This window comes from Anolis sagrei, chromosome 6 (assembly GCF_037176765.1).
Source record: "Anolis sagrei isolate rAnoSag1 chromosome 6, rAnoSag1.mat, whole genome shotgun sequence".
Lineage (NCBI taxonomy): Eukaryota > Metazoa > Chordata > Lepidosauria > Squamata > Dactyloidae > Anolis > Anolis sagrei.
The window spans coordinates 57248342-57276294 of NC_090026.1; the positions used below are offsets into that span (position 1 = coordinate 57248342).

The following is a 27953-nucleotide window of genomic DNA, read 5'->3' on the forward strand; positions in this document are numbered from 1 at the left end:
TCAAATGTGGTCCCTATCTTCAAGAAAGGAAAAGGATGACTCAAACAATTACTATCAAGTCAGTCTAATGACGATACCAGGCAAGATTCTGGAAAAGATTGTTAAGAAAGTGATCTACAAACACTTAGACACAAATGCAGTTATAGCTAATAGTCAACACAGATTTATCAAAAACAAGTCATGCCAGACTAATCTGATCTCTTTTTTTTTAATAAAGTAGCAAGCTGGGCAGATGCGGGGAATGCCATAGATGTAGTGTATCTAAATTTCAGTAAGGCCTTTGACAAGGTCCCCCATAACCTTCTGGCAAAAAAACTAGACAATTGTGGGCTAGGCAAAACTACGGTGAGATGGATCGGTAATTGGTTAAGTGAACAATCCCAGAGGGGCTTCCTATTCATCCTGGAAAGAAGTGATGAGTGGAGTGCCACAGGGTTCTGTCCTGGGCCCAGTCCTGTTCAACATCTTTATTAACGACTTAGATAAAGGGTTAGAAGGCATGATCATCAAGTTTGCAGACGTCACCAAATTGGGAGGATAGCCGGTACCCCAGTAGACAGGAGCAGAATTCAAATCAATCTTACCATATTAGAGGGATGGCCCAAAACTAACAAAATGAAATTCAACAGGGACAAATGCAAGATACTCTACATAGGCAGAAAAAAATGAAATGCAAAGACACAGAATGGGGGATGCCTGGCTCAAGAGAAGTAAGTGTTTAAAAGATCTTGGAGTCCTTGTGGATAACAAGGACTCCAATGAGTCAACAATGAGTCAACAATGTGGTCAACAATGCACCAGCAAAAAAAAAAAGCCAATGAGATTTTGGCCTGCATAAATAGGAGTATAGTGTCTAGATCCAGGGAAGTCATACTACCCCTCTATTCTGCTTTGGCCAGACCACAACTGGAATACTGTGTCCAATTCTGGGCACCGCAATTGATGGGGGATGTTGCCATGCTGGAATACGTCCAGAGGAGGGTGACCAAAATTATCAAGGCTCTGGAGAACAAGCCCCATGGGGAATGGCCTAAAATGCTGTCTACGTTTAGCCTGCAGAAGAGAAGGCTGAGAGAAGACATTATTACACATATATAAATATGTGTGGTGAAGTTGTAGGGAGGAGGGAGCAAGCTTGTTTTCTGCTGCCCTGGAGACTCGGACACAGAACAATGGCTTCAAAGTACAGGAAAGGAGATTCCACCTAAACATGAGAAAGAACTTCCTGACTGTGAGAGCTGTTCAGCAGTGGAACTCTCTGCCCCGGAGTGTGGTGGAGGCTCCTTCTTTGGAGGCTTTTAAGCAGAGGCTGGATTGCTGTCTGTCGGGGGTGCTTTGAATGTGATTTTCCTGCTTCATGGCACGGGGTTGGACTGGATGGCCCACGAGGTCTCTTCCAACTCCCTTTGTAGGGTTGTGCAGAGATCTGTTTTCGAAATGGGCTCCAGATGATTTTGCATTTTTAGCTGCCAAATATCTTATAACAGCATGGGCAGTGCGCTTATGTCTTTTTCAGCTGCAACAAAATACGTTGCTGTCGAAACCTGCTGCATTTGGGGGGGGGGGGTTGTTGGCTACACATGAAGGGAGATACTGACAAGCTGGAATTTGTCCAGAGGAGGACGACTAAAATGATCAAGGGTCTGGAGAACAAGCCCTATGAGGAGGGGCTTAAAGAGGTGGTCTTGTTTAGCCTGCAGAACAGAAGGCTGAGAGGAGACATGATAGCCATGTATACATATGTGAGGGGATGTCATAGGGAGGAGGGAGCAAGCTTGTTTTCTGCTGCCCTGGAGACTAGGACGCGGAGCATGATACATCTGTCCACCTCCCTAATTTATACATTTCCTCCAGGTTTCTACATTGTTTATACCTTGACAGTTATCTTTCCATTGTTTGTTTTGCTTTTTGTGTTATGTTACTTTAGATATTTTATTTTTAAAAGTCTTTTATGAAGATCCTTCAAGTGCCTTAAGTTAACTCAGTGCCTTTATACAGGAAGACATGCATCCTGACTTTTTCTCAAGGCTTTTGGGAGAATACAATTACTATGGACAGAAATTCATGTTAGCTGCTTGAAGGACTGGGTAGATGCGGGGAATGCCGTGGATGTAGCGTACCTGGATTTCAGTAAGGCCTTCGACAAGGTCCCCCATGACCTTCTGGCAAGGAAACTAGTCCAATGTGGGCTAGGCAAAACTACGGTGAGGTGGATTGGTTAAGTGGTTAAGTGGACGAACACAGAGAGTGCTCACTAATGCTTCCTCTTCATCTTGGAAAGAAGTGACAAGTGGAGTGCCGCAGGGTTCCGTCCTGGGCCCGGTCCTGTTCAACATTTTTATTAATGACGTAGATGAAGGGCTAGAAGGCATGATCATCAAGTTTGCAGACGACACCAAATTGGGAGGGATAGCCAATACTCCAGAGGACAGGAGCAGAATTCAAAACGATCTTGACAGATTAGAGAGATGGGCCAAAACTAACAAAATGAAGTTCAACGGTGACAAATGCAAGATACTCCACTTTGGCAGAAAAAATGAAATGCAAAGATACAGAATGGGTGACGCCTGGCTCGAGAGCAGTACGTGTGAAAAAGATCTTGGAGTCCTCGTGGACAACAAGTTAAACATGAGCCAACAATGTGATGTGGCGGCAAAAAAAGCCAATGGGATTTTGGCCTGCATCAATAGGAGCATAGTGTCTAGATCTAAGGAAGTAATGCTACCCCTCTATTCTGCTTTGGTTAGACCACATCTGGAATATTGTGTCCAATTCTGGGCACCACAATTCAAGAGAGATATTGGCAAGCTGGAATGTGTCCAGAGGAGGGCGACTAAAATGATCAAGGGTCTGGAGAACAAGCCCTATGAGGAGCGGCTTAGGGAACTTGGCATGTTTAGCCTGAAGAAGAGAAGGCTGAGAGGAGATATGATAGCCATGTATAAATATGTGAGAGGAAGCCACAGGGAGGAGGGAGCAAGCTTGTTTTCTGCTTCCTTGGAGACTAGGACGCGGAACAATGGCTTCAAACTACAAGAGAGGAGATTCCATCTGAACATTAGGAAGAACTTTCTGACTGTGAGAGCCGTTCAGCAGTGGAACTCTCTGCCCCGGAGTGTGGTGGAGGCTCCTTCTTTGGAAGCTTTTAAGCAGAGGCTGGATGGCCATTTGTCAGGGGTGATTTGAATGCAATATTCCTGCTTCTTGGCAGGGGGTTGGACTGGATGGCCCATGAGGTCTCTTCCAACTCTTTGATTCTATGATTCTATGACTGTTAACAGCCTGTGTTAGCCAGTGAAGGATCTGGGAACTGTAGCAGGAAAAAAGTAACAGCTCTGAATTCTGATTTACTTTAAATTGGTTGTTCATAGTTCAGTATGATAACCTTTAGTCTACAACTATCCAATCTTTTGTAGGGGGGTACATTTTGGTTTTTAAAATGGTGGAATAATGCCAAATTATACAGGAGACATTTCATTCCAAAGTAAATATTTAACATTTTCAAGATAAAATGCCCATCTATGCTAATGAGGGCTTAGTTTGAAATTAAAACTTAGGAAAGAAACTTTCAGCCAGCACGGTCATGATGCTTGATGGCAATTTTAGGAATTCTAATGGAAAAAGTTGCTTTTCTAATCCGCACTTTTCTAATCTCGATACTTAAATCTCTACTCTTAATGTGACTTTATTTACTGAGATAATGCTTACATAATGATACAGTGTAGTGGATAAGCAAAGCTTAAAAATGCATTAATGATGCTTTTTAATTCCACAACCACTGCTTCTTCTGATGAAGTTATGATGTGTGTGTGTGTGTAGCCATTATAGTCTAGAATTGCTAGATGTATGTGTTTCTTTAGGCCACAGGTATTGAATGCAGCTGCGTTCACTAATGATGCTAATTGTACAAACTTTGAACATTAGCATATTGTCTGAAGTGTAGAGTCTCTGCTGGACATTGATGAATGCCTCCCATTACTGAGATTAAACTTTCGGCTTGTGAAGACAACTGCATTACCTAATAATGTGTAACACTTTACAAAGAGAGAGTGTCAGGTAGACAAATGATAGTATTTTAATCAATTAACTTAGCCACGGTATCAAAACCCACATGAAAAGTCTAGACACTTAGATAATGTCATATTTTAATGAGTTATAATTAATACAGCAGGGAGAAAAAAATGTTTCTATACCAGCTGAGATGAACATGACATTCTTCTCCAAACAGAAATAAAATATTTTGAAATGATATGCTTTATTTCCCTCTTCTCAAAAGAAAACACTTCAGATTATGTAGTTGCTCTGCTGATATTTTAAAAGACTAGAGGGCAAAACTACTTTCTTTAAGACATGGATAGTGGGAATAGTACGGCTCTTCCGATAGTGCTGGATCACAACTACAGGACTCCTTACCTTTGGTTGTTTATCAGAGTCAATGAGAGTTTTAGACTAAGGGGTGAATCTACCCTATACTGTAGATTTAATGCAGTTTAATGCCACCATAACTGCCATAACTCAATGCTATGGTATCATGGGAACTCTAGTTTTAAAAGGTCTTTTGCCATTTTTTCCTTCTTTAATATACTTTTTTTCCCCAACAGCGTACACAATTAACCATCTTGAGAACAATATCTAAGTAGGGAAAGTACATTGTCTTTTTAAAAAATAAAAGAGAAATTGTTGATATCTTAATACAGCTTATATGTAACATCATTAAGAATGTTAATATTTTACATAGTTGCTAATCTAAAATAACAATAAGCATGATAATAAGATGTTTCCCATCTAGTTTAGAACTTTCCATGCTTAAAACATATTATACTTATAATTCTGTTACAATCTTCTATCTACTTATGTATATTTTGTTTTATCCCACCCACCTTATCCCCTACCTTTTTTGTGCTACCTCCACCTAGAACAACTCATCTTATCCTTTAATTTCAAAATTTCATTGTTTCTGTTGCAGGCTTGTTCCTCTTTGCTCAATAAATTTACCCTATATGTTCCAAAATCTTTTTGCTTCCATATTCCCTTTTTAACTTTAATGTCACAAGCAAGTTTATCATTAATCACTATATTCCAAATTTCTCTATACCATTCTTCTAATCGGATTTCCCTTTTATCTTTCCGATTCTTTGCAACTATAAGTTTCAAAGCCGTTAGTAAACTAGAGGTCAATTCTTTCTCTTCTTGTAAGGGTATCATCTCATCATATATTGATAACAATGCTATTTCTGGCTTACTCTTTAATTCTAGTTTTATTCTTGCTCCTTTTCTTTTAATATTGTTTCTCAAAATTTTTGTATAAATTTACAGGACCACCAAATATGAATGTATGATCTTACTTCCTGGCAACCTCTTCAGTGTTGGTTTGAATATTTCTCATCTATCTGATTTAAATACCGCCTCCATATTATTTTATAACAATTTAATGCTTATACACATATTTTAAGATGTACATATTCCATACTCTTTTTCATTCTTGAACATTCAAGATTTTTCCCAAATCTAGTTCCCATAATTCTCTAAGATTTATGGGAGGAGGGAGCAAGCTTGTTTTCTGCTTCCTTGGAGACTAGGACACGGAACAATGGTTTCAAACTACAAGAGAGGAGATTCCATCTGAACATTAGGAAGAACTTCCTGTGAGAGCCGTTCAGCAGTGGAGCTCTCTGCCCCAGAGTGTGGTGGAGGCTCCTTCTTTGGAAGCTTTTAAACAGAGGCTGGATAGCCATCTGTCAGGGGTGATTTGAATGCAATATTCCTGCTTCTTGACAGAATGGGGTTGGACTGGATGGCCCATGAGGTCTCTTCCAACTCTTTGATTCTATGATTGATTCTATGATTCTATGAAAGAAGGAAAAAGAAAGGAAAGGAAAAAAGGATAGGAGTAAGGGAAGGGGGGAAAGGAAAGGATGTGAAGGAAAGGAAGAAGGTGAAGGAAGGAAAGAAGGAAAAGAAAGGAAAGGATAAGGGGAACGAGAAAGGGAGGGGAGGGAATAGAAGGGAAAGAAAGTGAAGGAAGGAAGGAACGACCGGGCTTCAGCCTTCTTCAACTCTCCTTCTCCTCCTCCTCGGCTGTTAATGCGGAGGAAGAGGAGGAGGAGGAGGAGGAGGAGGAGGAGGAGGAGGAGGAGGTGACCAGGAGGCCTGGTCTCTGCTGGGAAGGAGTTCCACAGTCTGGGAGCAGCCACTGAAAATACCCTCTCCTTTGTTCCCACCAAGAACGTTTGAGCAAGTGGTGTGACAGAGAGAAGGCCCTTCTCAGTTGTTCGTAGATTTATACCAGGTTCACAGATAGATACAATCCTTCAGATAACCTGGACCTAAACAGTTTCTCTCTATTTTATTTTTTATTTTCATTTTCATGGGGAACCTGTACTGATTAACCTCAGGACTGACTGTAACATTTAAGAAACTACACAAAGCCAATAAATTGGATATGGACAGACTTCCTCTCGCCACTGGTTTGGGGATTAGGACATCTAGAAAAGGCAGTTTTCCTTCATTTTTTTCCTTCCTTGTTATGTTACTGAAGGGAAGTTTTGCCTTTTTCAGGATCCTTGCTATTTCCCCTCTTACTTCTTCTCCTTCTTCCTCAGGGAGGTAATAAATTGCTGATTCGACATTGGCAATGATGTTTTCTACTGGGATCCTGGTGGTGGTTACACCAAAATTTCCTCCTTTCGCTAGTATGGATACTTGGTCTTCATAGAGTTGTCTGTCTGTCAGGTTGATGATGGTTCACAATGTATCCAGTTCTGGTTTCAGCTGTTCCTTTTGGCATTTGTGGAATTTTTGTTTTTGTATGTTGGTGTGGACAACCATGTTTTTCTCCATTTGTCTGTAAGTGAGGTTGTCTATTTTGTTCCATTCCTGGGAATTCATCTTCTGACTGATGTTGATATGGAGGTGCAACAGTTCTTTGTCTGTTTGCGAGTTCTTTGCAAATGGTGTGAATTCTCTCTCGTAAGAGGTTGTGTTCCAGGTGGTCTTAAATCCGGTGAGCCTATGGTGTTTTGAAAGTCCTTTTGGCTGCGAGAAATTGTGGGATAGTATCTGTGTCTCTGCAGCATAGGAGGAAAGTCAGAGAGCACAGTAGATGTGTTTTCCTGGTCCTTAGTTTTTCCAATTTTCATGTGTCTTGGAACAGTTTCTCCTCTTAGAGATGTTCAATGTATTGTCGAAGGCTTTCATGGCCAGAATCACTGAGTTGTTGTAGGTTTTTTGAGCTATATGGCCATGTTCTAGAGGCATTCTCTCCTGATGTTTCGCCTGCATCTATTTTGTCTGTTAGGCCATCATTCACCATCACTGAGGTGTAATTCTTTGAGTACAATTTATCTGGACCGGGCTGTGGTGCAGCTAGTTTGTAGCCAGCTGCATTAAATCACTACTGACTGAGAGGTCATGACTTCAAAGCCAGCCTGGGTCAGAGTGAGCTTCTGCTGACCTATGCAGCCTGAAAGACAGTTCATCTGTCAAGTAGAAAATGTAGGTACCACTTTATGTGGGGAGGCTAATTTAACTAATTTACAATGCCATAAAAAACTCCAGCAGTGTGTGGAAGAATGAGGAAGTACTCCATCAAAAACACTTGGTCTCACAAGTGGATGGTGAAGCAGCAGCTCCCCCGGTGGCTGAAATCAAGCATACCCTCATGAAGCTGGAAAGCTGGAATGTTAAATTGCCTCTGTGTCTGTCTATATATGTTGTATGTCTGATGGCATTGAATGTTTGCAATGTATATGTGCATTGTAATCCACCCTGAGTTCCTTGAGAGGTGAGAAGGGTGGAATATAAATACTGTAAATAAATAAATAAATAAATAAATAATATTAAGCTTCTAAAAATTTATCCAAATTCAAATTTCTCCAGTACTGGCTGCTAATTTTTTAATAGTATGAATTAGTATCCTGGTCATTAAATTTGACATTCTTCTCCCTGCTATAAAGACACACTGATCTTCATTAATATATTTATATATAAATTTATCCATTCTTTTTGTCATTATTGCAGTTATAATTTTTGCATCTTGATTTACTAATGAAATGGGCCTATATGAGCCAGGGTCTGTAGAATCCTTATTAGGTTTTAAAATTAATATAATTAGATATTGTTCCCATGACGGTGGGATCTTTTCACCTTTTATAATTTTATTATATAATTCTTTTAGTTTAGATATTAATAAAGTTTTGAATTTTTTATAATATTTTGGTCCTAATCTGTCTATTCTGTGGCCTTCCCAGGTTTTAGATTTTCTATAATTTTGTCATCTCTTTTTCTGAGATTAATCATTAGAATATTTCTTTGATTCTTGGATCTTTACTTTCCAATATTTATCAATATATTCTTCAATTTTACTTTTAGGGTTCTCTTTTGCTGAATATAGCTCTTGATAGAATCCCTGGAAGGCTAGTATTTTATCTTCCATCCTTGTATAATTTTAACCTTCTTTGTCTTTGATCAATGCTATTATTATTATTTTCCTTTTCTAGATTGTGTTGCTTTGGTTAATAACTCGGAGTTTGTATTGCTGTGCTGGAAGTACTCTCTACTTAAGAATATCAGATCTCTCTGTGCCTTTCCTAACCCTTGCTTTTCAATTTTTTATCTTCTAGGATTCTATTATCAATCCTCCATCTCCTAGCTGTTTTATTTTTTAATTTTTTATATCTATCCTAATCAATGCCTTATCTGCCAAATAATTCTGGTGCCTACAAATCCCATGATTCCACAACATTGAGCATGGTAGTCAAAGTGCTATCAAACTGCATTAATTCTACAATGTAGTTGCACCCTAAGAATACTTGGTAAGTCTCATTTTGCCAACACCTGTTTTAAGAAAGCACAATAGTTTTCAGAGTGATAGGTTTGTTGTTTGTGCATTGTTCTACCTTTTTCTCATATCAGGAATCAGAGCCATTTATAAAAGTCAAAATAAATATAGCTAACTACAGCTGAAAAGAGTGATACAAGGTTAGTTTGTTATACTAATGATTGTTATACTGGTGTTAATGATTTATGTTACAATTGTTTTTAATTGCCCTATACTTGTCTTGTGATGTTTGGTATCGATGTTGTTCACCGCTTTGAGTCGCCTGAGGGCTGAGAAAAGTGGTATATAAATAAAGTAAATAAATAAATTTGTTTCATCGTAAAATGGATTCAAATCTGGCAGTGCATCCAAAATTAGATGCTTCTCTTTCCAATCTTCCTTTGAATTTTGTTGTTGTAAACTGGAGATTATATGTCTAAGAAGGCTGAAATGTTCCTCTTATTTCTGTATATTGCCACTTCTAATGTTGGGTTGGTGTCCATTTAGCTTCATACCTAGAAACTGTGGAGTATAGAGGAGCATTGCTAACAAAGTACAGCATACTTTATATTGGATGCTGAACACATAAATGAGTTCCTGGTGCTGTGAGTTATGTTGTTAGGGCCCATGATGTTGCTGCCAAGTAACTCTAGGGACAAAGGTGGCATCTGGGTTCGTTGCAGGGTCTTATTCTTGCATTTCAACTCCTGTCATGTGTTATATTGTAGGTGAGTAGATTTTGTTCCCACAAATGTCAATCTATTAGTAGATATACAAAGAGAGATATTGGTTTCCTGGCACACTGTTAACACACGAGTCCTTTCAGTTGCACATCTAATAAAAAATCTTCTCAGAGAAGATTTTGGTTCCTAGGAAACTGACTTTTGGTAAGCAGATTCATGGCTTTCACAGTTCAATAATAACAAATGGTACTTGAAAGATTTGCATCATCTTGCATAAATCCCCTTTAAAGCTTATGCTAAAATACACAAATGAAAAGTGGTACTAGATTATTTTGTCTTACACCCTTCTTCCCTTCTTTTATTCCAACGTAAAAAAAAAATTACATCCCAAATTCTGGGAAATCACATGCAAAAATATAAAATAAGAAGCCTCAAAGCAGTTGAAGACTTTTAATAGTTTTTTTTAAAAAAGATAAGCCATTATATAAGCATATTAGAAACAAGAACCTTAGCCAGACATGATGTGACTCACATTTCACCAGGCTTTTTACCTTTGTCTGATCGTGCTATTTCCTATCCTCTGCAGGCCCGTAGCCAGGATTTCGTTTCGGGGGGGGGGCTAAAAATTTTTCAGGGGGGGTTTCGGGGGGGGGGCTGAGTTTCGGGGGGGGGGCTGAGTCTGAGTGAAAAAGGGTCTAGCCTAGCAAACCTTTTGTATCATTACCCGAATACCCCCATGCATATGGGATATATTGAGTATGGTGATCAGATCATGATATGAATAAATAATAACAGTTTAAATAATGCACCAGTAAGGCCTTTTTGCGAACCACCATGAGAATTTCGGGGGGGGCTGAAGCCCCCCGAGCCCCCCCCCCCCCCCCGGCTACATGCCTGATCCTCTGCTTCTGATTTTCTCTGTTTTAAGCCCCACCTTGGGTTCATCTACACTGTAGAATTAATTCAGTTTGATCCCACTTTAACTGTCATGGCTGAACGCTATTAAATCACAAGAGCTGTAGTTTTACAAGATCTTTTGCCTTCTCTGGCAAAAAGTGCTGGTGCTTCTTCAGACTACAATGATTCAATAGCATCCAGCCATGGCAGTTAAAATGGGATCAAACTCCATTTATCCCCCCCCCCCCCCTTCTTCATACCATTATAAACATGTATTCTCACAAGCATACTATACACTATGCAGGTTTGTTTTTCTCTCCAAAACATGATTTGCCTAAATTTCCCATTTATATTCTTAAATATCTGATTCATCACCCACTCTTTTTAGAGGGGAAAAGGGATAATGTTTCAGCAAGGGTATGGATGGTTCTGAATTCATGCATAATTCAGTGCCTACAAACCTTAAATGACATAGCATTAGGCAATTTGGGGCAAATTGCACAAGAATAAGAGTGATGTATTATCACACAAATTTGCTGTTAATCTGCAAAGGTTGTTTGTTTGTCAAGTTGTTTGTGAGTTTCCAGCTGACCTTTAGAAACTGAGGATGAATCAGACTAATAGCATGAATAATGAAAATCTTTTGTGCAGAATTCATTCCTTCACTCTGAGAGTATATTCAATTAACAGAGAATGTTGAACAGGCAAATACCAGAGGGGTTAACAATATATTTAGAGGTCTGGGATATTAAAGGTATACGTGTTCACAGGTCTGTATAGTGGTGAGTATGAGTAGATTTTAAAATACATAATTTAGTAAAATCCACAGAGAATTAAATTATATACTCTAGGGAAAGTATATTCTTTTGAACAATGGGGTTGGCTCAGAAGTGGCAATCAGATTTGCAAATTCCATCTGTGTTCCCCTTTCAGTGTCAAAAACCAATCATGATTGATGCACTCTTGAGTACAAATGAGAGCAATAACAAACAAATGTCTTTCAACACTTGAAGAAGCACCTTTTCTACATAAAGGCAAAGCATATGGTCTAATATAATCCCATACTTCTCATGCTTTGGAAAACCCTAATGAAGAGAAATGACAGCTGATGAGAGACTTTCCAGTTTGGATGTTGTTCTGCACACAATAGAGCTTTATTTATTTATTTATTTATTTATTTATTTATTTATTTATTTATTTATTTACAACATTTCTATGCTGCCCTTCTCACCCTGAAGGGGACTCAAGAGTGCCTTACAAGTTATTTGTACAAGTTATTAGGTTGGTAGTATATAAAAATAAGTGTAAGGTGAAGGCACCCTCCCACTCCCAAAGTAGCCCAGTTCCATAGACTAGTCTTCCTAAGTTGTCATCAAAGATGATGGGTGTTGAGGGAGCTGCAATGGAGAAGAGTTCTGAATGCAGCCACCAGTGATGGTACGGCCAAGAGGTAGGTGTAAATTGGCTATAGGGAACCTGGCAGCTTTGGTAGATGTCTATAAGCTTCCAAAAGAATCAGCCTCCGCACACCACGATGGAGATTCATAAGAGCGGTAAGAGGGCCTCTGAGCAAGCAGGCAATAGGGCGATGGAGCAGACAGTAGTAATCACAGTCAAGAGAAGGAACAGCAATAGCAGATGGCAGCCATGTTAGCTGAGGCATACGGGAGGCCTCCAGTAATAATGAAGCCTCTAGTAACAGTAGCAGCGGTGGCAACTCCAAGGTGGCGGCAGCAATGATGTGGCAACCTCCGGGATGGAAAAAAAAACCCCTGGAGTCACCGATGCCGATGTCAGGGTGTCAGCGAGTTTTTCCATAAAGCTTTATCAGTGTAATTTCAATAACAATGGCTGCACAATGGCTCCTGGCCCATGACCTCTTACCCCTTACGTCTTATAACCAATGAGTTAAATAAGATAAAAACATCCCTCAGAATGTCAAAAATTAAGTCCCAAACCAGCCAAAGATGTAGAGTCCCCTGGGGCAGACAGCAATGTCGATAAATGCTGATTAATTTATCAGAATGTTGAATAGTGGCCATAGTGTTGGCGGTAAATGGGAGCAGGTCCCAGCATCATTAGTGGCAAAGGCCAATTGTTGGCCCTGGGGGAGCAGTCGTATTCACTGTGATGGTGGTTGGTGGCAGCTCAAGATTCGGAGGCTATTGGGCTGTGAGAAAGGGGCCTCAGGGAGCAGCAGCAATAACAGTAACCGCCAACTGCCAAGCTCCAAAGATGTTCGAAGGCAGAGAAAGGCAGTTAGGAAGAAGACATGGGTTCTCTTAGACTGCGCATCAATGATGGTAAGGTTGGTGACTGGTGAAGGCACTGATGACAAGTTGGTGAATTGGTAAATAGAAAGAGGAAGCGCAATGTAGATGTCATGTAATGGCAGCAGTAGCAGCGCTCTACCTCTTTTCTCTCCCGATTTTTTCTCTTTTCTCAACAAGATTATGCCAAATTCAGCCCCTCAAGGTCTCCTCCAAGACCCTGGTTGACTAAATAAAGCATTCAGGTTGAAATGCTTTATTTAGGGAGATTTAGGTTTGATTGATGATTTCTTCGTGAACTATGGTAAGAGCCCTGTTATTTCTCTGCCATCTTGGTTCTGTGTAGCTTTTGTGCAGAAAAGATCATTTGGCACATAACAGCATGTTCTACACACAACACACAATGTAATTTCGGTGGAGTTTTCTAAGACTTTCTTGAACCAGGGAGAAATGTGCTTAAATTACATATTACTTTATTCCAGTGTTAATAAAGAATTCTGCTTTTTTTCTGTCCTCTAAAGAACTCTCTTTCTAGTTTCTTTCTGAATACTAGCACATTTTGGTGGTGAATAATGCACATTTGTCTCCAAAGTACATGAATATAAAGATATTTATTGAACAGTAACATATACAAAATGATATATGCAGAATGCATCATTCACATTTCAGTATCTTCAGTCAATGAGTGTGGAGATGTAATTCATGCATGTTTTAAATACTATTGTTATTGTTTTTATATTATGTGTTCACGCTTTTAAATGTTTTATAATGTATTGGGCATTGAATCGTTGCCTCTGTAAACCGCCCTAAGTCGCCTGGGGGCTGAGAAGGGTGATACAGTAAATAAATAATTGTCAGGTTAAACTTTAAAGCATTTCAGTTTGTATATTTAACTTATAGTCTTTTCAAAAACCATATTATTTTGTAAAGTTCTCTTTCATAAGAGAACTTTACAGAAAATTCAAGCATCAACAGTTTTCTAAGTTCCTACACTGACATCTGTCCTGGGCCTGGTCCTGTTCAACATTTTTATTAATGAGTTAGATGAAGGGTTAGAAGGCATGATCATCAAGTTTGCTGACAACACCAAATTGGGAGGGATAGCCAATACTCCAGAGGACAGGAGCAGGATTCAAAACTATCTTGACAGATTAGAGAGATGGGCCAAAGCTAACAAAATGAAGTTCAATAGTGACAAATGCAAGATACTCCACTTTGGCAGGAAAAACGAAATGCAAAGATACAGAATGGGGGACGCCTGGCTCGAGAGCAGTATGTGTGAACAAGATCTTGGAGCCCTGGCTTTTTACTAGAGCATTTGACCCATGTTCATTTTAATATTTGTATGTATGTGTTTTATCCTGTATAATTTCTGCAATGTAAATCGCCTGGAGCATCTCGGATAAGTAATTAAAGATGATGATGATGATGATGATGATGATGATGATGATGATGATTGGCCTCCCTCTGTCGGTGATTCGGAAGCTCAAGTTGGTACAAAACGCAGCTGCTCAGCTTCTTGCAGGAATTCCGATGAGATGCCACATAACACCAATCTTACTACAGCTGCATTGGTTACCAATTGAGCACCGGATCACTTTCAAAGTGATGGTACTCACCTTTAAGGCCTTGCATGGTCTGGGGCCAATGTATCTGAGGGATCGTCTCACCCCCTACCAACCCCAGAGATCCCTCCGTTCTGAGGACCAAGATCTATTGGAGGTTCCCAGTGTCAAGACCTTGCGTCTAGTGGCAACCAGACGCAGAGCCTTCACAGCAGTGGCGCCATCAGCCTGGAATGCTCTGCCACCTGAGGTTCGTGCCCTGCGGGACTTACCAGCTTTCCGCAGGGCATGTAAGACATACCTGTTCCGACAGGCTTTTAATGTTTGATGCTGTTGTTTTTAAATTGTTTTAAATTGCTTTTAAACTTTGTTAGATTTTAGCTATTCTTGTAAGCTGCTCCGAGCCCCAGGGGAGTGCCAGCATATAAGTTTAAATAATAAATAAATAAATATATACTCCATATACATGTACAAGGACCAAGAAGCAACCATCAGAACTGACCACGGAAAAACAGACTGGTTCAAGATTGGGAAAGGCGTACGGCAAGGCTGCATCCTCTCACCCAACCTTTTTAACTTGTATGCAGAACACATCATGCGATGTGCGGGGCTTGATGAATGCAAAGCTGGGGTGAAAATTGCTGGAAGAAACATTAAAAACCTCAGATATGCAGATGACACCACTCTGATGGCCGAAAGTGAGGAGGAGCTGAGGAGACTTCTAATCAAAGTGAAAGAAGAAAGCGCAAAAGCTGGGTTGCAGCTAAACGTCAAAAAAACCAAGATCATGGCAACAAGAATGATTGACAACTGGAAAATAGAGGGAGAAAATGTGGAGGCCGTGACAGACTTTGTATTTCTAGGCGCAAAGATTACTGCAGATGCAGACTGTAGCCAGGAAATCAGAAGACGCTTACTTCTTGGGAGGAGAGCAATGTCCAGTCTCGATAAAATAGTAAAGAGTAGAGACATCAGACTGGCAACAAAGATCCGCCTAGTCAAAGCCATGGTATTCCCGGTAGTAACCTACGGATGCGAGAGCTGGACCTTAGGGAAGGCTGAGCGAAGGAAGATTGATGCTTTTGAACTGTGGTGTTGGAGGAAAGTTCTGAGAGTGCCTTGGACTGCGAGAAGATGCAACCAGTCCATCCTCCAGGAAATAAAGCCCGACTGCTCACTGGAGGGAAGGATACTAGAGACAAAGTTGAAGTACTTTGGCCACATCATGAGGAGACAGCAAAGCCCAGAGAAGACTATTATGCTGGGGAAAGTGGAAGGCAAAAGGAAGAGGGGCCGACCAAGGGCAAGATGGATGGATGGCATCCTTGAAGTGACTGGACTGACCTTGAAGGAGCTGGGGGTGGTGACAGCCGACAGGGAGCTCTGGCGTGGGCTGGTCCATGAGGTCACGAAGAGTCGGAGACGACTGAACGAATGAACAACAACAGGGAAGTGCACTTGGAGAGCACCAGACGCAGGGCCTTCTCTGTTTCTGCCCCTGCCTTATGGAATTCCTTGCCTCCCTGTTTGAGAGCCATGCTTGACTTAGGGCATTTTATCCTAGCACTTAAGACCTGGCTTTTTACTAGAGCATTTGACCCATGTTAATTTTAATATTTGTATGTATGTGTTTTATCCTGTATAATTTCTGCAATGTAAATTGCCTGGAGCATCTCGGATGGAGGGCGATTAATAAGTAATTAAAGATGATGATGATGATGATGATGATGATGATGATGATGATGATGATGATATATACTCCATACATACAGGCAGGCTACTAGACTGACAGACACAAAATTCAAGGAGTGAGGGATCTTTGGTTCACCAGGGAAACAGCTGCATCAACCTCCTTCTCAGGGGTGCGGCGGGAGGAAGACTCCCCTCGCTCCAGAAAGAAGGAAGGAAGAACGGAAGGAAGGAAGGAAAGAAGGAAAGAAGGAAGGAAGGAAGGAAGGAAGGGTGGCGCCTGGCTTGAGAGCAGTACGTGTGAAAAAGATCCTGGAGTCCTTGTGGACAACAAGTTAAACATGAGCCAACAATGTGATGTGGCGGCAAAAAAAGCCAATGGGATTTTGGCCTGCATCAATAGGAGCATAGTGTGTAGATCTAAGGAAGTAATGCTACTCCTCTATTCTGCTTTGGTTAGACCACATCTGGAATATTGTGTCCAATTCTGGGCACCACAATTCAAGAGAGATATTGACAAGCTGGAATGTGTCCAGAGGAGGGCAACTAAAATGATCAAGGGTCTGGAGAACAAGCCCTATGAGGAGCGGCTTAGGGAACTGGGCATGTTTAGCCTGAAGAAGAGAAGGCTGAGAGGAGATATGATAGCCATGTATAAATATGTGAGAGGAAGCCACAGGGAGGAGGGAGCAAGCTTGTTTTCTGCTTCCTTGGAGACTAGGACGCGGAACAATGGCTTCAAACTACAAGAGAGGAGATTCCATCTGAACATTAGGAAGAACTTCCTGACTGTGAGAGCCGTTCAGCAGTGGAACTCTCTGCCCCGGAGTGTGGTGGAGGCTCCTTCTTTGGAGGCTTTTAAGCAGAGGCTGGATGGCCATCTGTCAGGGGTGATTTGAATGCAATATTCCTACTTCTTGACAGGGGATTGGACTGGATGGCCCATGACGTCTCTTCCAACTCTTTGATTCTATGATTCTATGATTCTATGAAGGAAGATAGATGCTTTTGAACTGTGGTGTTCGGATGGAGGGCGATCCTGTATAATTTCTGCAATGTAAATTGCCTGGAGCATCTCGGATGGAGGGCGATTAATAAGTAATTAAAGATGATGATGATGATGATGATGATGATGATGATGATGATATATACTCCATACATACAGGCAGGCTACTAGACTGACAGACACAAAATTCAAGGAGCGAGGGATCTTTGGTTCACCAGGGAAACAGCTGCATCAACCTCCTTCTCGGGGGTGCAGCAGGAGGAAGACTCCCCTCACTCCAGAAAGAAGGAAGGAAGGAAGGAAGGAAGGAAGGAAGGAAGGAAGGAAGGGTGGGTGACGCCTGGCTCGAGAGCAGTACATGTGAAAAAGATCTTGGAGTCCTCATGGACAACAAGTTAAACATGAGCCAACAATGTGATGTGGCGGCAAAAAAGCCAATGGGATTTTGGCCTGCATCAATAGGAGCATAGTGTCTAGATCTAAGGAAGTAATGCTACCCCTCTATTCTGCTTTGGTTAGACCACATCTGGAATATTGTGTCCAATTCTGGGCACCACAATTCAAGAGAGATATTGACAAGCTGGAATGTGTCCAGAGGAGGGCGACTAAAATGATCAAGGGTCTGGAGAACAAGCCCTATGAGGAGCGGCTTAGGGAACTGGGCATGTTTAGCCTGAAGAAGAGAAGGCTGAGAGGAGATATGATAGCCATGTATAAATATGTGAGAGGAAGCCACAGGGAGGAGGGAGCAAGCTTGTTTTCTGCTTCCTTGGAGACTAGGACGCGGAACAATGGCTTCAAACTACAAGAGAGGAGATTCCATCTGAACATTAGGAAGAACTTCCTGACTGTGAGAGCCGTTCAGCAGTGGAACTCTCTGCCCTGGAGTATGGTGGAGGCTCCTTCTTTGGAAGCTTTTAAGCAGAGGCTGGATGGCCATTTGTCAGGGGTGATTTGAATGCAATATTCCTGCTTCTTGGCAGGGGGTTGGACTGGATGGCCCATGAGGTCTCTTCCAACTCTTTGATTCTATGATTCTATGATTCTATGATTCTATGATTCTATGATTCTATGAAGGAAGATAGATGCTTTTGAACTGTGGTGTTGGAGGAAAGTTCTGAGAGTGCCTTGGACTGCGAGAAGATCCAACCAGTCCATCCTCCAGGAAATAAAGCCCGGCTGCTCACTGGAGGGAAGGATACTAGAGACAAAGTTGAAGTACTTTGGCCACATCATGAGGAGACAGCAAAGCCTAGAGAAGACAATTATGCTGGGGAAAGTGGAAGGCAAAAGGAAGAGGGGCCGACCAAGGGCAAGATGGATGGATGGCATCCTTGAAGTGACTGGACCAGGCATGTAGCCGGGGGGGGGGGGGCTCGGGGGGCTTCAGCCCCCCCCCCCCCGAAATTTTCATGGTGGTTCGCGAAAAGGCCTTATTGGTGCATTATTTAAACGGTTATGTTTATTCATATCATGATCTGATCACCATACTCAATATATCCCATATGCATGGGGGTATTGGGGTAATGATACAAAAGGTTTGCTAGGCTAGACCCTCTTTCACTCAGACTCAGCCCCCCCCCCCGAAACTCAGCCCCCTCCCCCGAAACCCCCCCTGAAAAAAAATCAGCCCCCCCCCCCCCGAAACGAAATCCTGGCTACGGGCCTGGACTGGACTGACCTTGAAGGAGCTGGGGGTGGTGACGGCCGACAGGGAGCTCTGGCGTGGCCTGGTCCATGAGGTCACGAAGAGTCGGAGACGACTGAACAAATGAACAACAACAATATACTCCATACATACAGGCAGGCTACCAGACCGACAGACACAAAATTCAAGGAGCGAGGGATCTTTGGTTCAACAGGGAAACAGCTGCATCAACCTCCTTCTCGGGGGTGCGGCGGGAGGAAGACTCCCCTCGTTCCAGAAAGAAGGAAGGAAGGAAGGAAGGAAGGAAGGAAGGAAGGAAGGAAGGAAGGAAGGAAGGAAGGAAGGAAGGAAGGAAGGAAGGAAGGAGGGAGGGAGGAGGGGAAGGGGGAGGAGGTAGGAGGGTGTGCGTGTGTGTGTGTGTGGGAGAGAGAGGGTCTGCCCTCTGCCGCCATCCCAGGCAGGCGCTTCTTTCAGCACCATGGACAGCAGGCGGGGGAAGCCCCCGAAGAGCCGGTGTTAAAAGGCGTCAGTGCAGTCGTTCCCAGGGAGAAGGAGGGGTGGGGAATCGGAATGCGAGCCACGAAGCCCAGCTCTCCTCTCCCTTTCCAAGCATCCCTTTCGCAGTCCTGAGCAGCAGCTGGGCTGAAGGCATCAAGAGCCAGGTAGGAGCCGCCGCCGCAGGAGCAGCAGCCAAGCAAGGTGCCCCTACCAGCCCAATTGCGCAGCGCTACGAGGGCAGGATCTGGACTCCCCCCTCCCCGCCTTTCCTGTCCTCTAGCTCTGCGCTGCTCCATCCTTCACGTCGGAAACTACTTGTCAGGAGAATGCTGGCAGGGATGCCAGGAGGGCTCCTCTATCGCTCCATCGCCTTGGTATAAAAATCCCTCTGCCCTGCCTTTCCTTGCAGGGACGTGTCTTTTGGCATTAGCCCGATGTGACTTTCCCAGCCCCCCTCTGGAACCATGGGGATCATTTGGGCTTACCTTGGATTCCTTTTCTGGTCGATATTAAACATTCAGGAGGGACTTTCTTCTCAAGGTAAGATCCTTGCTTCTTATATGTTTAATTTGTTTTCATGGAGGCATCATACGAAAGAATGGAGTGTTGGGGGAGGGATATGGAACCGATGCGTGGTTTTTTGCCTTTGCCTTCAACCAGTGGCAGACTGGGTCCAAAAATATTGGTTGTCAGTTATAGTATTAGATTTTTCAAACTACTAAAAAGTAATTAATATTGTTATTTATTTATTTACGACATTTATATGCCACCCAGGCATGTAGCCCCCCGAGCCCCCCCCCCCCGAAATTTTCATGGTGGTTCGCAAAAAGGCCTTACTGGTGCATTATTTAAACTGTTATGTTTATTCATATCATGATCTGATCACCATACTCAATATATCCCATATGCATGGGGGTATTGGGGTAATGATAAAAAGGTTTGCTAGGCTTGACCCTCTTTCACTCAGACTCAGCCCCCCCCCAAACTCAGCCCCCCCCCCTGAAACCCCCCCTGAAAAAAAATTCACACCCCCCCCCCCCCCCGAAACGAAATCCTGGCTATGGGCCTGATGCCACCCTTCTCACCCCAAAGGGGACTCAGAGCAGCTTACAAGATACACACACACACACACACAATATGTTATATCATTAGCATACTAATAATAATATTATATTTTATATAATATATTATATTATTAGCAACAGTCATCCATGCCACGGTCACATCTAGGCTAGACTATTGCAACGCCTTGAATGTTGGCCTTCCAATGTCTACGACCCGAAAGCTCCGTATTGTTCAGAATGCAGCAGCCAGGTTACTCACAAGAACACCCATGAAATGCCATATAACACCAGTGCTACAGCACTTACATTGGCTTCCAACTGATTACCGTGGTCTGTATAAGATGCTAGTTCTGACCTTTAAAATTATTTACGGCCAGGGTCCATCGTACCTTAGAGACTGTCTCTCCTTCTCCCATCATCGGAGGTCGCGACAACCAGCCCAACACGACTTACTCTGTATACCGGGTCCTAGAGAAGTGCACTTGGAAAGTACCAGATGCAGGGCTTTTTCTGTTTCTGCCTCTGCCTTATGGAATTCCTTGCCTCCCTATATGAGAGCCACGCGTGACTTAGGGCTTTTTACTTAAGACCTGGTTTTTTACTAGAATATTTGATCTATGTTAATCATTAATTTCTGTATGTATGTATTTTTATCTTTTACAATTTAGCTTGTAAATCACCTAGAGCATCTCGGATGGAGGGTGATTAATAAGTAATTAAATATGATGATGATGATGATACTACAATATCAGTATTATATATTACTATATTGTACTACACCATTATATTGTAATATTATTAGAAATATTACATGTAATATAAAATATATAATTATAATATATTATTATTAGTAGTAGTATTATATTGTATTACATTATAATATTATAAATATTATATGTATATACAATATATTATATATTATATTATATTATATTATATTATATTATATTATTAGCATAGCACAGGAGACAAGGTAGAACTCAGCACTCTGGCCGAGAGCAGCACTTTACCTGTTATCCATGGTTTCAGATATTAGTTAAGGATCTTGGATTGTATCTCACATAGATACTGGGGTTGTACTGTACAGATAAGCTGAAGATTTGTTATAGGTGGTTTGAGTGTAGAATGAAGGCTGAGGCACAGACACAAAATGCTGCTCCATAGTTGTCTGCCAAAGATAGATAGATAGATAGATAGATAGATATAAAATAAATAAATAAAATTTAAAAAGAAAAGAAATAAAACATTACTTCTTGTTAATATTAACATATTGTTAATATGTTGTCTATTTTGGGGGGGGGGGGTACATCTGCCAATGGGAGGGAAGGGAGAGGAGAGAAGGTAGAAGTTCCCCTGAAATGAATAAGAAAGAGCCTCTCATATCTGGTTTGCCAACTACAGGGCAACTACTGGGAGCTACAGTGTTGTTTGTGCATTTATATTATTTTTCTAATGACTTATGAGGGAGCACAAAGCTATCCAGTGTGTCTCTTCAATCCTTATTTGCCACAAAACCTATGGTGAGAGCATTTACCCATAGCCCTTAAATAGGGCAGCCTTTTCCTGTTCTCCCTACGCACAAGCTTTGGCTTCCCTGTGCCTTTCTAGAAAGACTAGCCCATAGCAATCCCCCATCATCCTCTGAAGGCATCTCTCCCATTCTAAGTAGCCCCCAGCTCTGCAGAATCCCCCCAATGGTTTGAGACTTGGAAGGTATCATGTCAACACCATGAACAGATTACAGAGTTGGAGGGCTTCCCATCAAAGCTTTCTCCTGCCTTTAATGTCAATGTCATAGAGCCCTCCTTTGCTTATTTATCTAACTGTGATGTGATGGTGAATGAGATGGGTCAACAGGAATGGGATGAATAGGTATCACTCAGTATGAATACATAGGGAGGCTAAAAATGGAAAACATATATTGTTATGTAGGAAAAAGAATTTCCCCAATTTTAAAAGCAAAAATCTGTATCTGCTTTCAGTATTTCAGATATTAAGGCCAATTATTTTTCCCTCCTCCTCCTCATACCATCACTGTGAGCCCCATACATAATCTCACACATATGCATGAAAGCTTGTTACAGCCTTTTCAGTCTGCTTCCTATCAACCTGTAACCAGTTCTAGAACTGAAAGAAGTAGAAAAACTGGTGAACGCTTGCCTCTTTCTCTGTCTTACCTAATCACTGTTAAAAACAGAAGGGATCATTACTAGTGCCTGTCTTTTGAATGAAGATTTCATATGTCTATAAAGTTCCCTGTATAAATAGAGAGTGCATAAGGGAGGGAGGTTATGGACTACTTGCTACTGAGATAAATATTATTCTGATATTCCAAAATATACTGTAATGATCCATTTTCTGGTATTATGTGAAACTGGATGCAAGAACCATACTGGAGTGGTAGGACTAAGCAGAAGAGGGAAAGTATTTCTAGTTTGTTAATCTCCTGGATTAAAATATTTTCTTAGCTTGGCATTGCAAGCAAAAGGAGAGAGAGTGACATAAAAAAGGAACCACACAATAATCTGGAAAATGTCTATTATGAAAAGCAGTTACTTTAATCTACACTTTAAACATTTCAGACATTTTCCAACAGAAGAAGCAAAAGCTTCTATTTTAATAAGCTTCTGCGTGCCTTGTAATTCACAGGCTAGAGACACAGATATTAAACACTGTAAATTATCTGTGAAGGATTCTTACCCAAGTTCTGGATTCCTATGATTACTGATATATAGCCTTCTAGATAATATTGCTAATTTAATTATCTAAAGCTTTAAACACACACCTACACAGACCCACAATGTTGGGGGATTCCATTAGTGTTACTAGTTGATACATGCAACTGTGAAAGGAAGCACACGCATGCATGCACGCACACACACACACACACTGTGGTGGGCTTCAGCAGAAGGCAACATAGCAACACCCCCCTTCCATGTTGGTAAAACATGGAAGCAGGTGTGAAATAGGAGAAAAAGAGACAAGACTATCGTCCTGGGGACAGTTATCTGGGAGTAAGGCTCACTTAACACACAAGGCATGTATATCCAGAAAACATATGTGTGAATACATGTTTATTGGTAAATAAGCCCCTGTAAATTTGATGGAATTGACCACCAATTCCAGTACAGTACAATCTTAAGAGAAATGAAATGGGTGAAAGATAAAGGACAGAGATGATGTAGACGAAATGGGGGAGTTGGATTCCAATAAGATCTGTTTTTCTTTTGCAGCCAAATTTACTGCATTCCCTCGAAATATCACAGCAACCGAGGGCCAGAATGTGGAGATGTCTTGTGCATTCCAGAGTGGCTCTGCCTCAGTGTATCTGGAAATCCAGTGGTGGTTTCTACGGGCAGCTGAGGACCAGGAACCGGGAGCTGAGTTGATGGGCACTCAGGTATCAGTTTGCAGCCCCTGAAATCCTGTGCAAACCAGGAATTCCCAAAGGCGATCTTGGGTCCAAAAAACAGTGCTGAATTTCCCCCAAAAGGCTACCCCCAAATTTCCCCCAAAAGGATAATGATAAAAATGCAGCCACTACTGGGGAAATAAAACCTTGAACCCTTCACTTCATTTTTGTTGAAAGCCCAGTGCATGGCTCATGTATCTTTCACCAAGAAGGTACAATGAGGATAAAAAATATTGGGAAGGGCTTCAAATTAATTTGTAACTTTAGCTGTCACTGGTAAACTAGACCTCCCATTAAGAAGCCTGGTTGCTGTAATCCTGTCACTTCAGGGAATCTCATTACCTCCCCATTGTTTGTTTCAGGCTGATAAACACAGAGAACAAATTTTGTCTTGCCAACACTCCATGCAGCAATTTACAGCATTTGAAATTTCTGGAAACATCACTTCATTTGACTCTGTTGTATTAATCTGCTCGCTTTCTCATTTGGCAAGAAAGAATCACCATGGTTTCAGATTTTTTCTTCTTGTCTCAGGGAGAAAAATCTCCCAGTATTTTCTATCATTTATCTCGTTTCAGTCTTCTCAGCCATCCGGCAAAGTTTTTATGTTATGAAATCTCAGGGTGTCCGGGCAGCTTCTCATTTCATAATTTTATCATTAGCAATGAAAGCATATGAAACTATTATCTTGTTTGGAATGGTCCTCTGGGTGTATACAACAGTCAGCAACGACAGGCATTGAAGAAAGAAAATTTGAACTGCTTTGCTCCTAATCAGGCTATAGTGCACTGTCTAGCTGAGACAGGAAGGGATGCTTTTCTGCCTATAGATGGCAGGGTGAGCTTGTGAGTTCTTTTCCAAAGCAGATTCCTGGATAATAAATCAATAATACCATAGTAATTCCTCCTTGTAAACTTCACTGCTATGGACTTTTACAGAGGTTTAGAGCCCCAGTAAGTCTAAACTTGACCAGGTCATGATCGGTCCATGACAAAGTTCCTCCATAATACCATCACCATCGTCCCGCCCCAAACAGAAGAGCAGGTCCAGTGTATGTCCAGCACTATGGGTGGGGCCAGAAACCATTTGGGACAGATCCATGGTTGTCATGACAGCCATGAAGTCCTGAGCCACTACCAACAGGGAGGTCTTGGTGTGAATGTTGAAGTCCCCCAGCACAACTAGCTGTTGGGACTCCATCACCACCATGGCTAGCTCTGGCAGGGAGACCGTTGAGCTGTGGGATGGACAGTACACCAACAGAATCCCTGTTCTGTCCTGGCTGCTCACACTTAGAGATAGGCACTCTCAAATGTGGTCAACCGACCAGGTGGATGGAATCTCTATAGATCACTGTGACTCCTCCTTCCCAACTCTGGGACTTGCCTGCTGCTTCATACAAAAAAGTTGGGAGAAATTCACCCCCTCCCTTCGTCCAGCCAGGTCTCAGTGATGCAAGCCAGGTTGGCATGCTCATCCAAGATTAGATCAATGCTCATTAAAGATTAGAAATAATGGTCTAATGCCCTCTACTCCATACCATGTACCTGATCTGCTTTTCCCTCTCCAACAGCTTGGAAGATCACCATCACCACCTTGCAGACCAGGCTAAGCATCTGACAGAATATTTTATCTTGGTTGACCCTGCATTCATTCCTGTTAATTTTTTCCAAGGAATGTGTACATCATTCAGTGGGATAAATTATCAGGGTGAGCCACATTTACAAAATAAATTCCATGATGATGCCAATACAGATCCATTCCAAATGGAGGTGAAAGCCAGAGAGTCTAGAGTTCATACTGCAACAGCTGCAGGGAAAGGGAGTGTCTAAAATCAAGTAGCCAAACATGCACCATTCAGAATATTCTGCATAATTTTGAAACTGATTATTGGTATCTGCTCTTAATGAACTTTCTATTTCATGTAGACATGGATAAATACAGAGCCAACTTTCTCCTTAATAGCTAGTTACTCACACAGTCAAATTCAACATCAGATCAATGCTGGTTTACCGATTGCCTTAAAACACACAGCAAAAAGCTTAGGGATTAGAGCCAGGTAGGAATGCTTGGGGGTTCAAGAAAAGGTCTGAAACCAATAAACTACAAAGCTGCCACACTTTCTCCCCTTTTAAGAAATATGCATGCAAAATAACCAGCTCAGACAGAGAGATAAAGTAAAAAGCTTTACTTACAAACTTGCATGATGTAATCTTATACAGGTAACAAGTTCCTTGGTTACAGCTGGAGTAATGAATCAGGCCTTGAGGTGGTGAGCAAGCAGTCTTTCCTCCAGTTACATTTCAGCCAAAAACAAAGAACCAAAGGGTAGCAGAGGGAGAAAAGAAGCAAATGGGGGGAACAAGTCATTCTCTTCCTCTGCTAAAATAATCCCCTCCTTCTCAAACACAGATGACTATTCCCTCCATCCCTGGAGCACATACACTCTGGACCTGCTTGGTTATATTCTATACAGAATTTTTTTGACAAGAAGATATTCCTGGGAATGAATTTGCCTCTTTGCTTTCTGTATTTTTTTACCTCTGTAAACGACAGCATTTTATACTTTTCCCCCTTTCCTGCTGAGTTGCTGCTATTTAGCTAAAAGGACTGAAGGGGAAGTCAGGAGACTCTTAAACTGTTAAGAGCCCACGCCCTCTTTCATATATTTTTTGTTACATCTTCATAAAGTAATACATGAGATCAATAGGTACAATTCTGTCTAAATGGCATCACCATGTTGTCACCTAAAGGTTATCTGAAGTCATTATACTTCCATGTCAAACTTAGATATTTGAGAACAAAACAAGCACTTAATAGGAACATGAAAGGCCTCCTCCTGATTTCTCTTGATATTCACCCAACTGTTTCAAGGCATGGGGCAGGATTAGATGGCTCTGTATGGGCTTATTTGGATAAATATAATTCACACACCCACAAGCACACACACACAAATGCACACGCACACGCACACACATGCTGTACCAGCAACGCATTGCTGTGGCCCAGTCTGGTTAAATGGAAAAGAAAGAAATGAGAAAGAGCTGGTTTCTAATAGATGCAATTTCATAATGCTTGTGGGTATACAATATTTTTTGTTGTTCCATTGTCTGTGAAATAATAAAAATAATGGTATAAATAATAATAATACTGGCCTATATAATCTATATAATAATACTGGTGTATAGAATAATGATAATAATAACAACGATACCGGTCTATATAATAATGATCAGTGTGTTTTGGGGAAACCCTTTCCTTTCCTTCTCTCCTATCTATCCCTTCCTACCATTCAATCCTTCCTTCCTTTCTGAGCATCCACTCTTAGTGGAGGCACCGGCGTGAGGCAGTGCTGGGCATGGTGGTGCATTCCATGTCCATTTGCAGTGTGGTAACTATTATTACATTAATCTTCTATTTTCCTAAAAGGAGGCTAGTTTGTCTGCCCTTGCCTTTGGGTGCAAGGGAGATGATCAATGGAATATATCAGTTGTGCATAAGGAAGGAAGGCTAGGGCCCAAATCATTTAGCAATCACACCCTGTAGCTCATAGTCATCCTTGTTGATGGACCAAGGCAAAGAGCTGGAGTCCTCAGCAGCAGGAGCAATGGCAAGGACAGCTGCTCCTCCAGCTCCAAAAAGAGAGCAAAGGCTGAAGCAGGCCAGGTTTGTTCAAAGCAATGGAGGGTAGGAGAAGGAGGGCTTGCCTAGCTGCTGACTCCTCCTCTTCCTCAGCAGTGACACTAACCTCCAGCGTCCACTCCCTCCTCTGACTAACAGCAGCCAAACTTAGCCCTACTTTTCCCACCTGCCCATGTCCAGAAGTGCCATGATGTTAGACGTACACTGGCAGCACATGGATGTGACACAGGTGCCATCTTGGGCGTGTCTTCACAGCGACCCACTGTCAGTGCCGTGTCGCCCATTCAGCCCATATTGGAGGAAAACACTTCACTCCCTTTCTCTTCAAAAATATAAATTAGGCTGTAGTGGTCTGGCTGGTCACAAACTTTGGAAGCAATATGGCACCACACACAAGATGGCGAAAGGGGCCCCTTGGCTGACGGAAAAGGTGCCCCCCCTTATTGGGAGGGTGGGAACATGTGCTTGATCTTGATTAGAGGAAAGGTGATGTGAACATGGATGTCTTTATACATCATTGGGTTGTCCAGCTCTCAATCATGCTGGAACCTCAAATTGGGGTGGTTTTACCTGCCTCAGGTGTGACATCTATATATTAGTAGGTACATGAATAGCTTAAAACATTCGCCAGTTCGTATACTGCATTGAGTCAAAATTGCGTAGCAATCGGTGAAATAGTTTTGGAGATATGATGTCTGTCACAAATGGACACTTACATTTTTATTTATATAGATATACACTCATATTCATATATACATAAA

General features: G+C 41.8%; 1 protein-coding gene across 2 annotated transcripts in view; it reads left to right on the forward strand.

The window, feature by feature from the left end:
• The first annotated feature begins 18978 nt into the window (after nucleotides 1–18978).
• VSTM2A (V-set and transmembrane domain containing 2A) overlaps nucleotides 18979–27953 on the forward strand; it is a 59165-nt gene continuing 50190 nt past the window's right edge. The window contains exons 1-2 of one of the 2 annotated variants that reach the window (XM_060781409.2): nucleotides 18979–19614; nucleotides 23372–23538. In XM_060781409.2, coding sequence (XP_060637392.2) covers nucleotides 19539–19614; nucleotides 23372–23538 — 243 coding nt within the window. In that variant the 5' untranslated portion in view covers nucleotides 18979–19538. The remainder of the gene's footprint in view (nucleotides 19615–23371; nucleotides 23539–27953) is intronic. The other variant, XM_067470134.1, reaches the window with a different exon arrangement.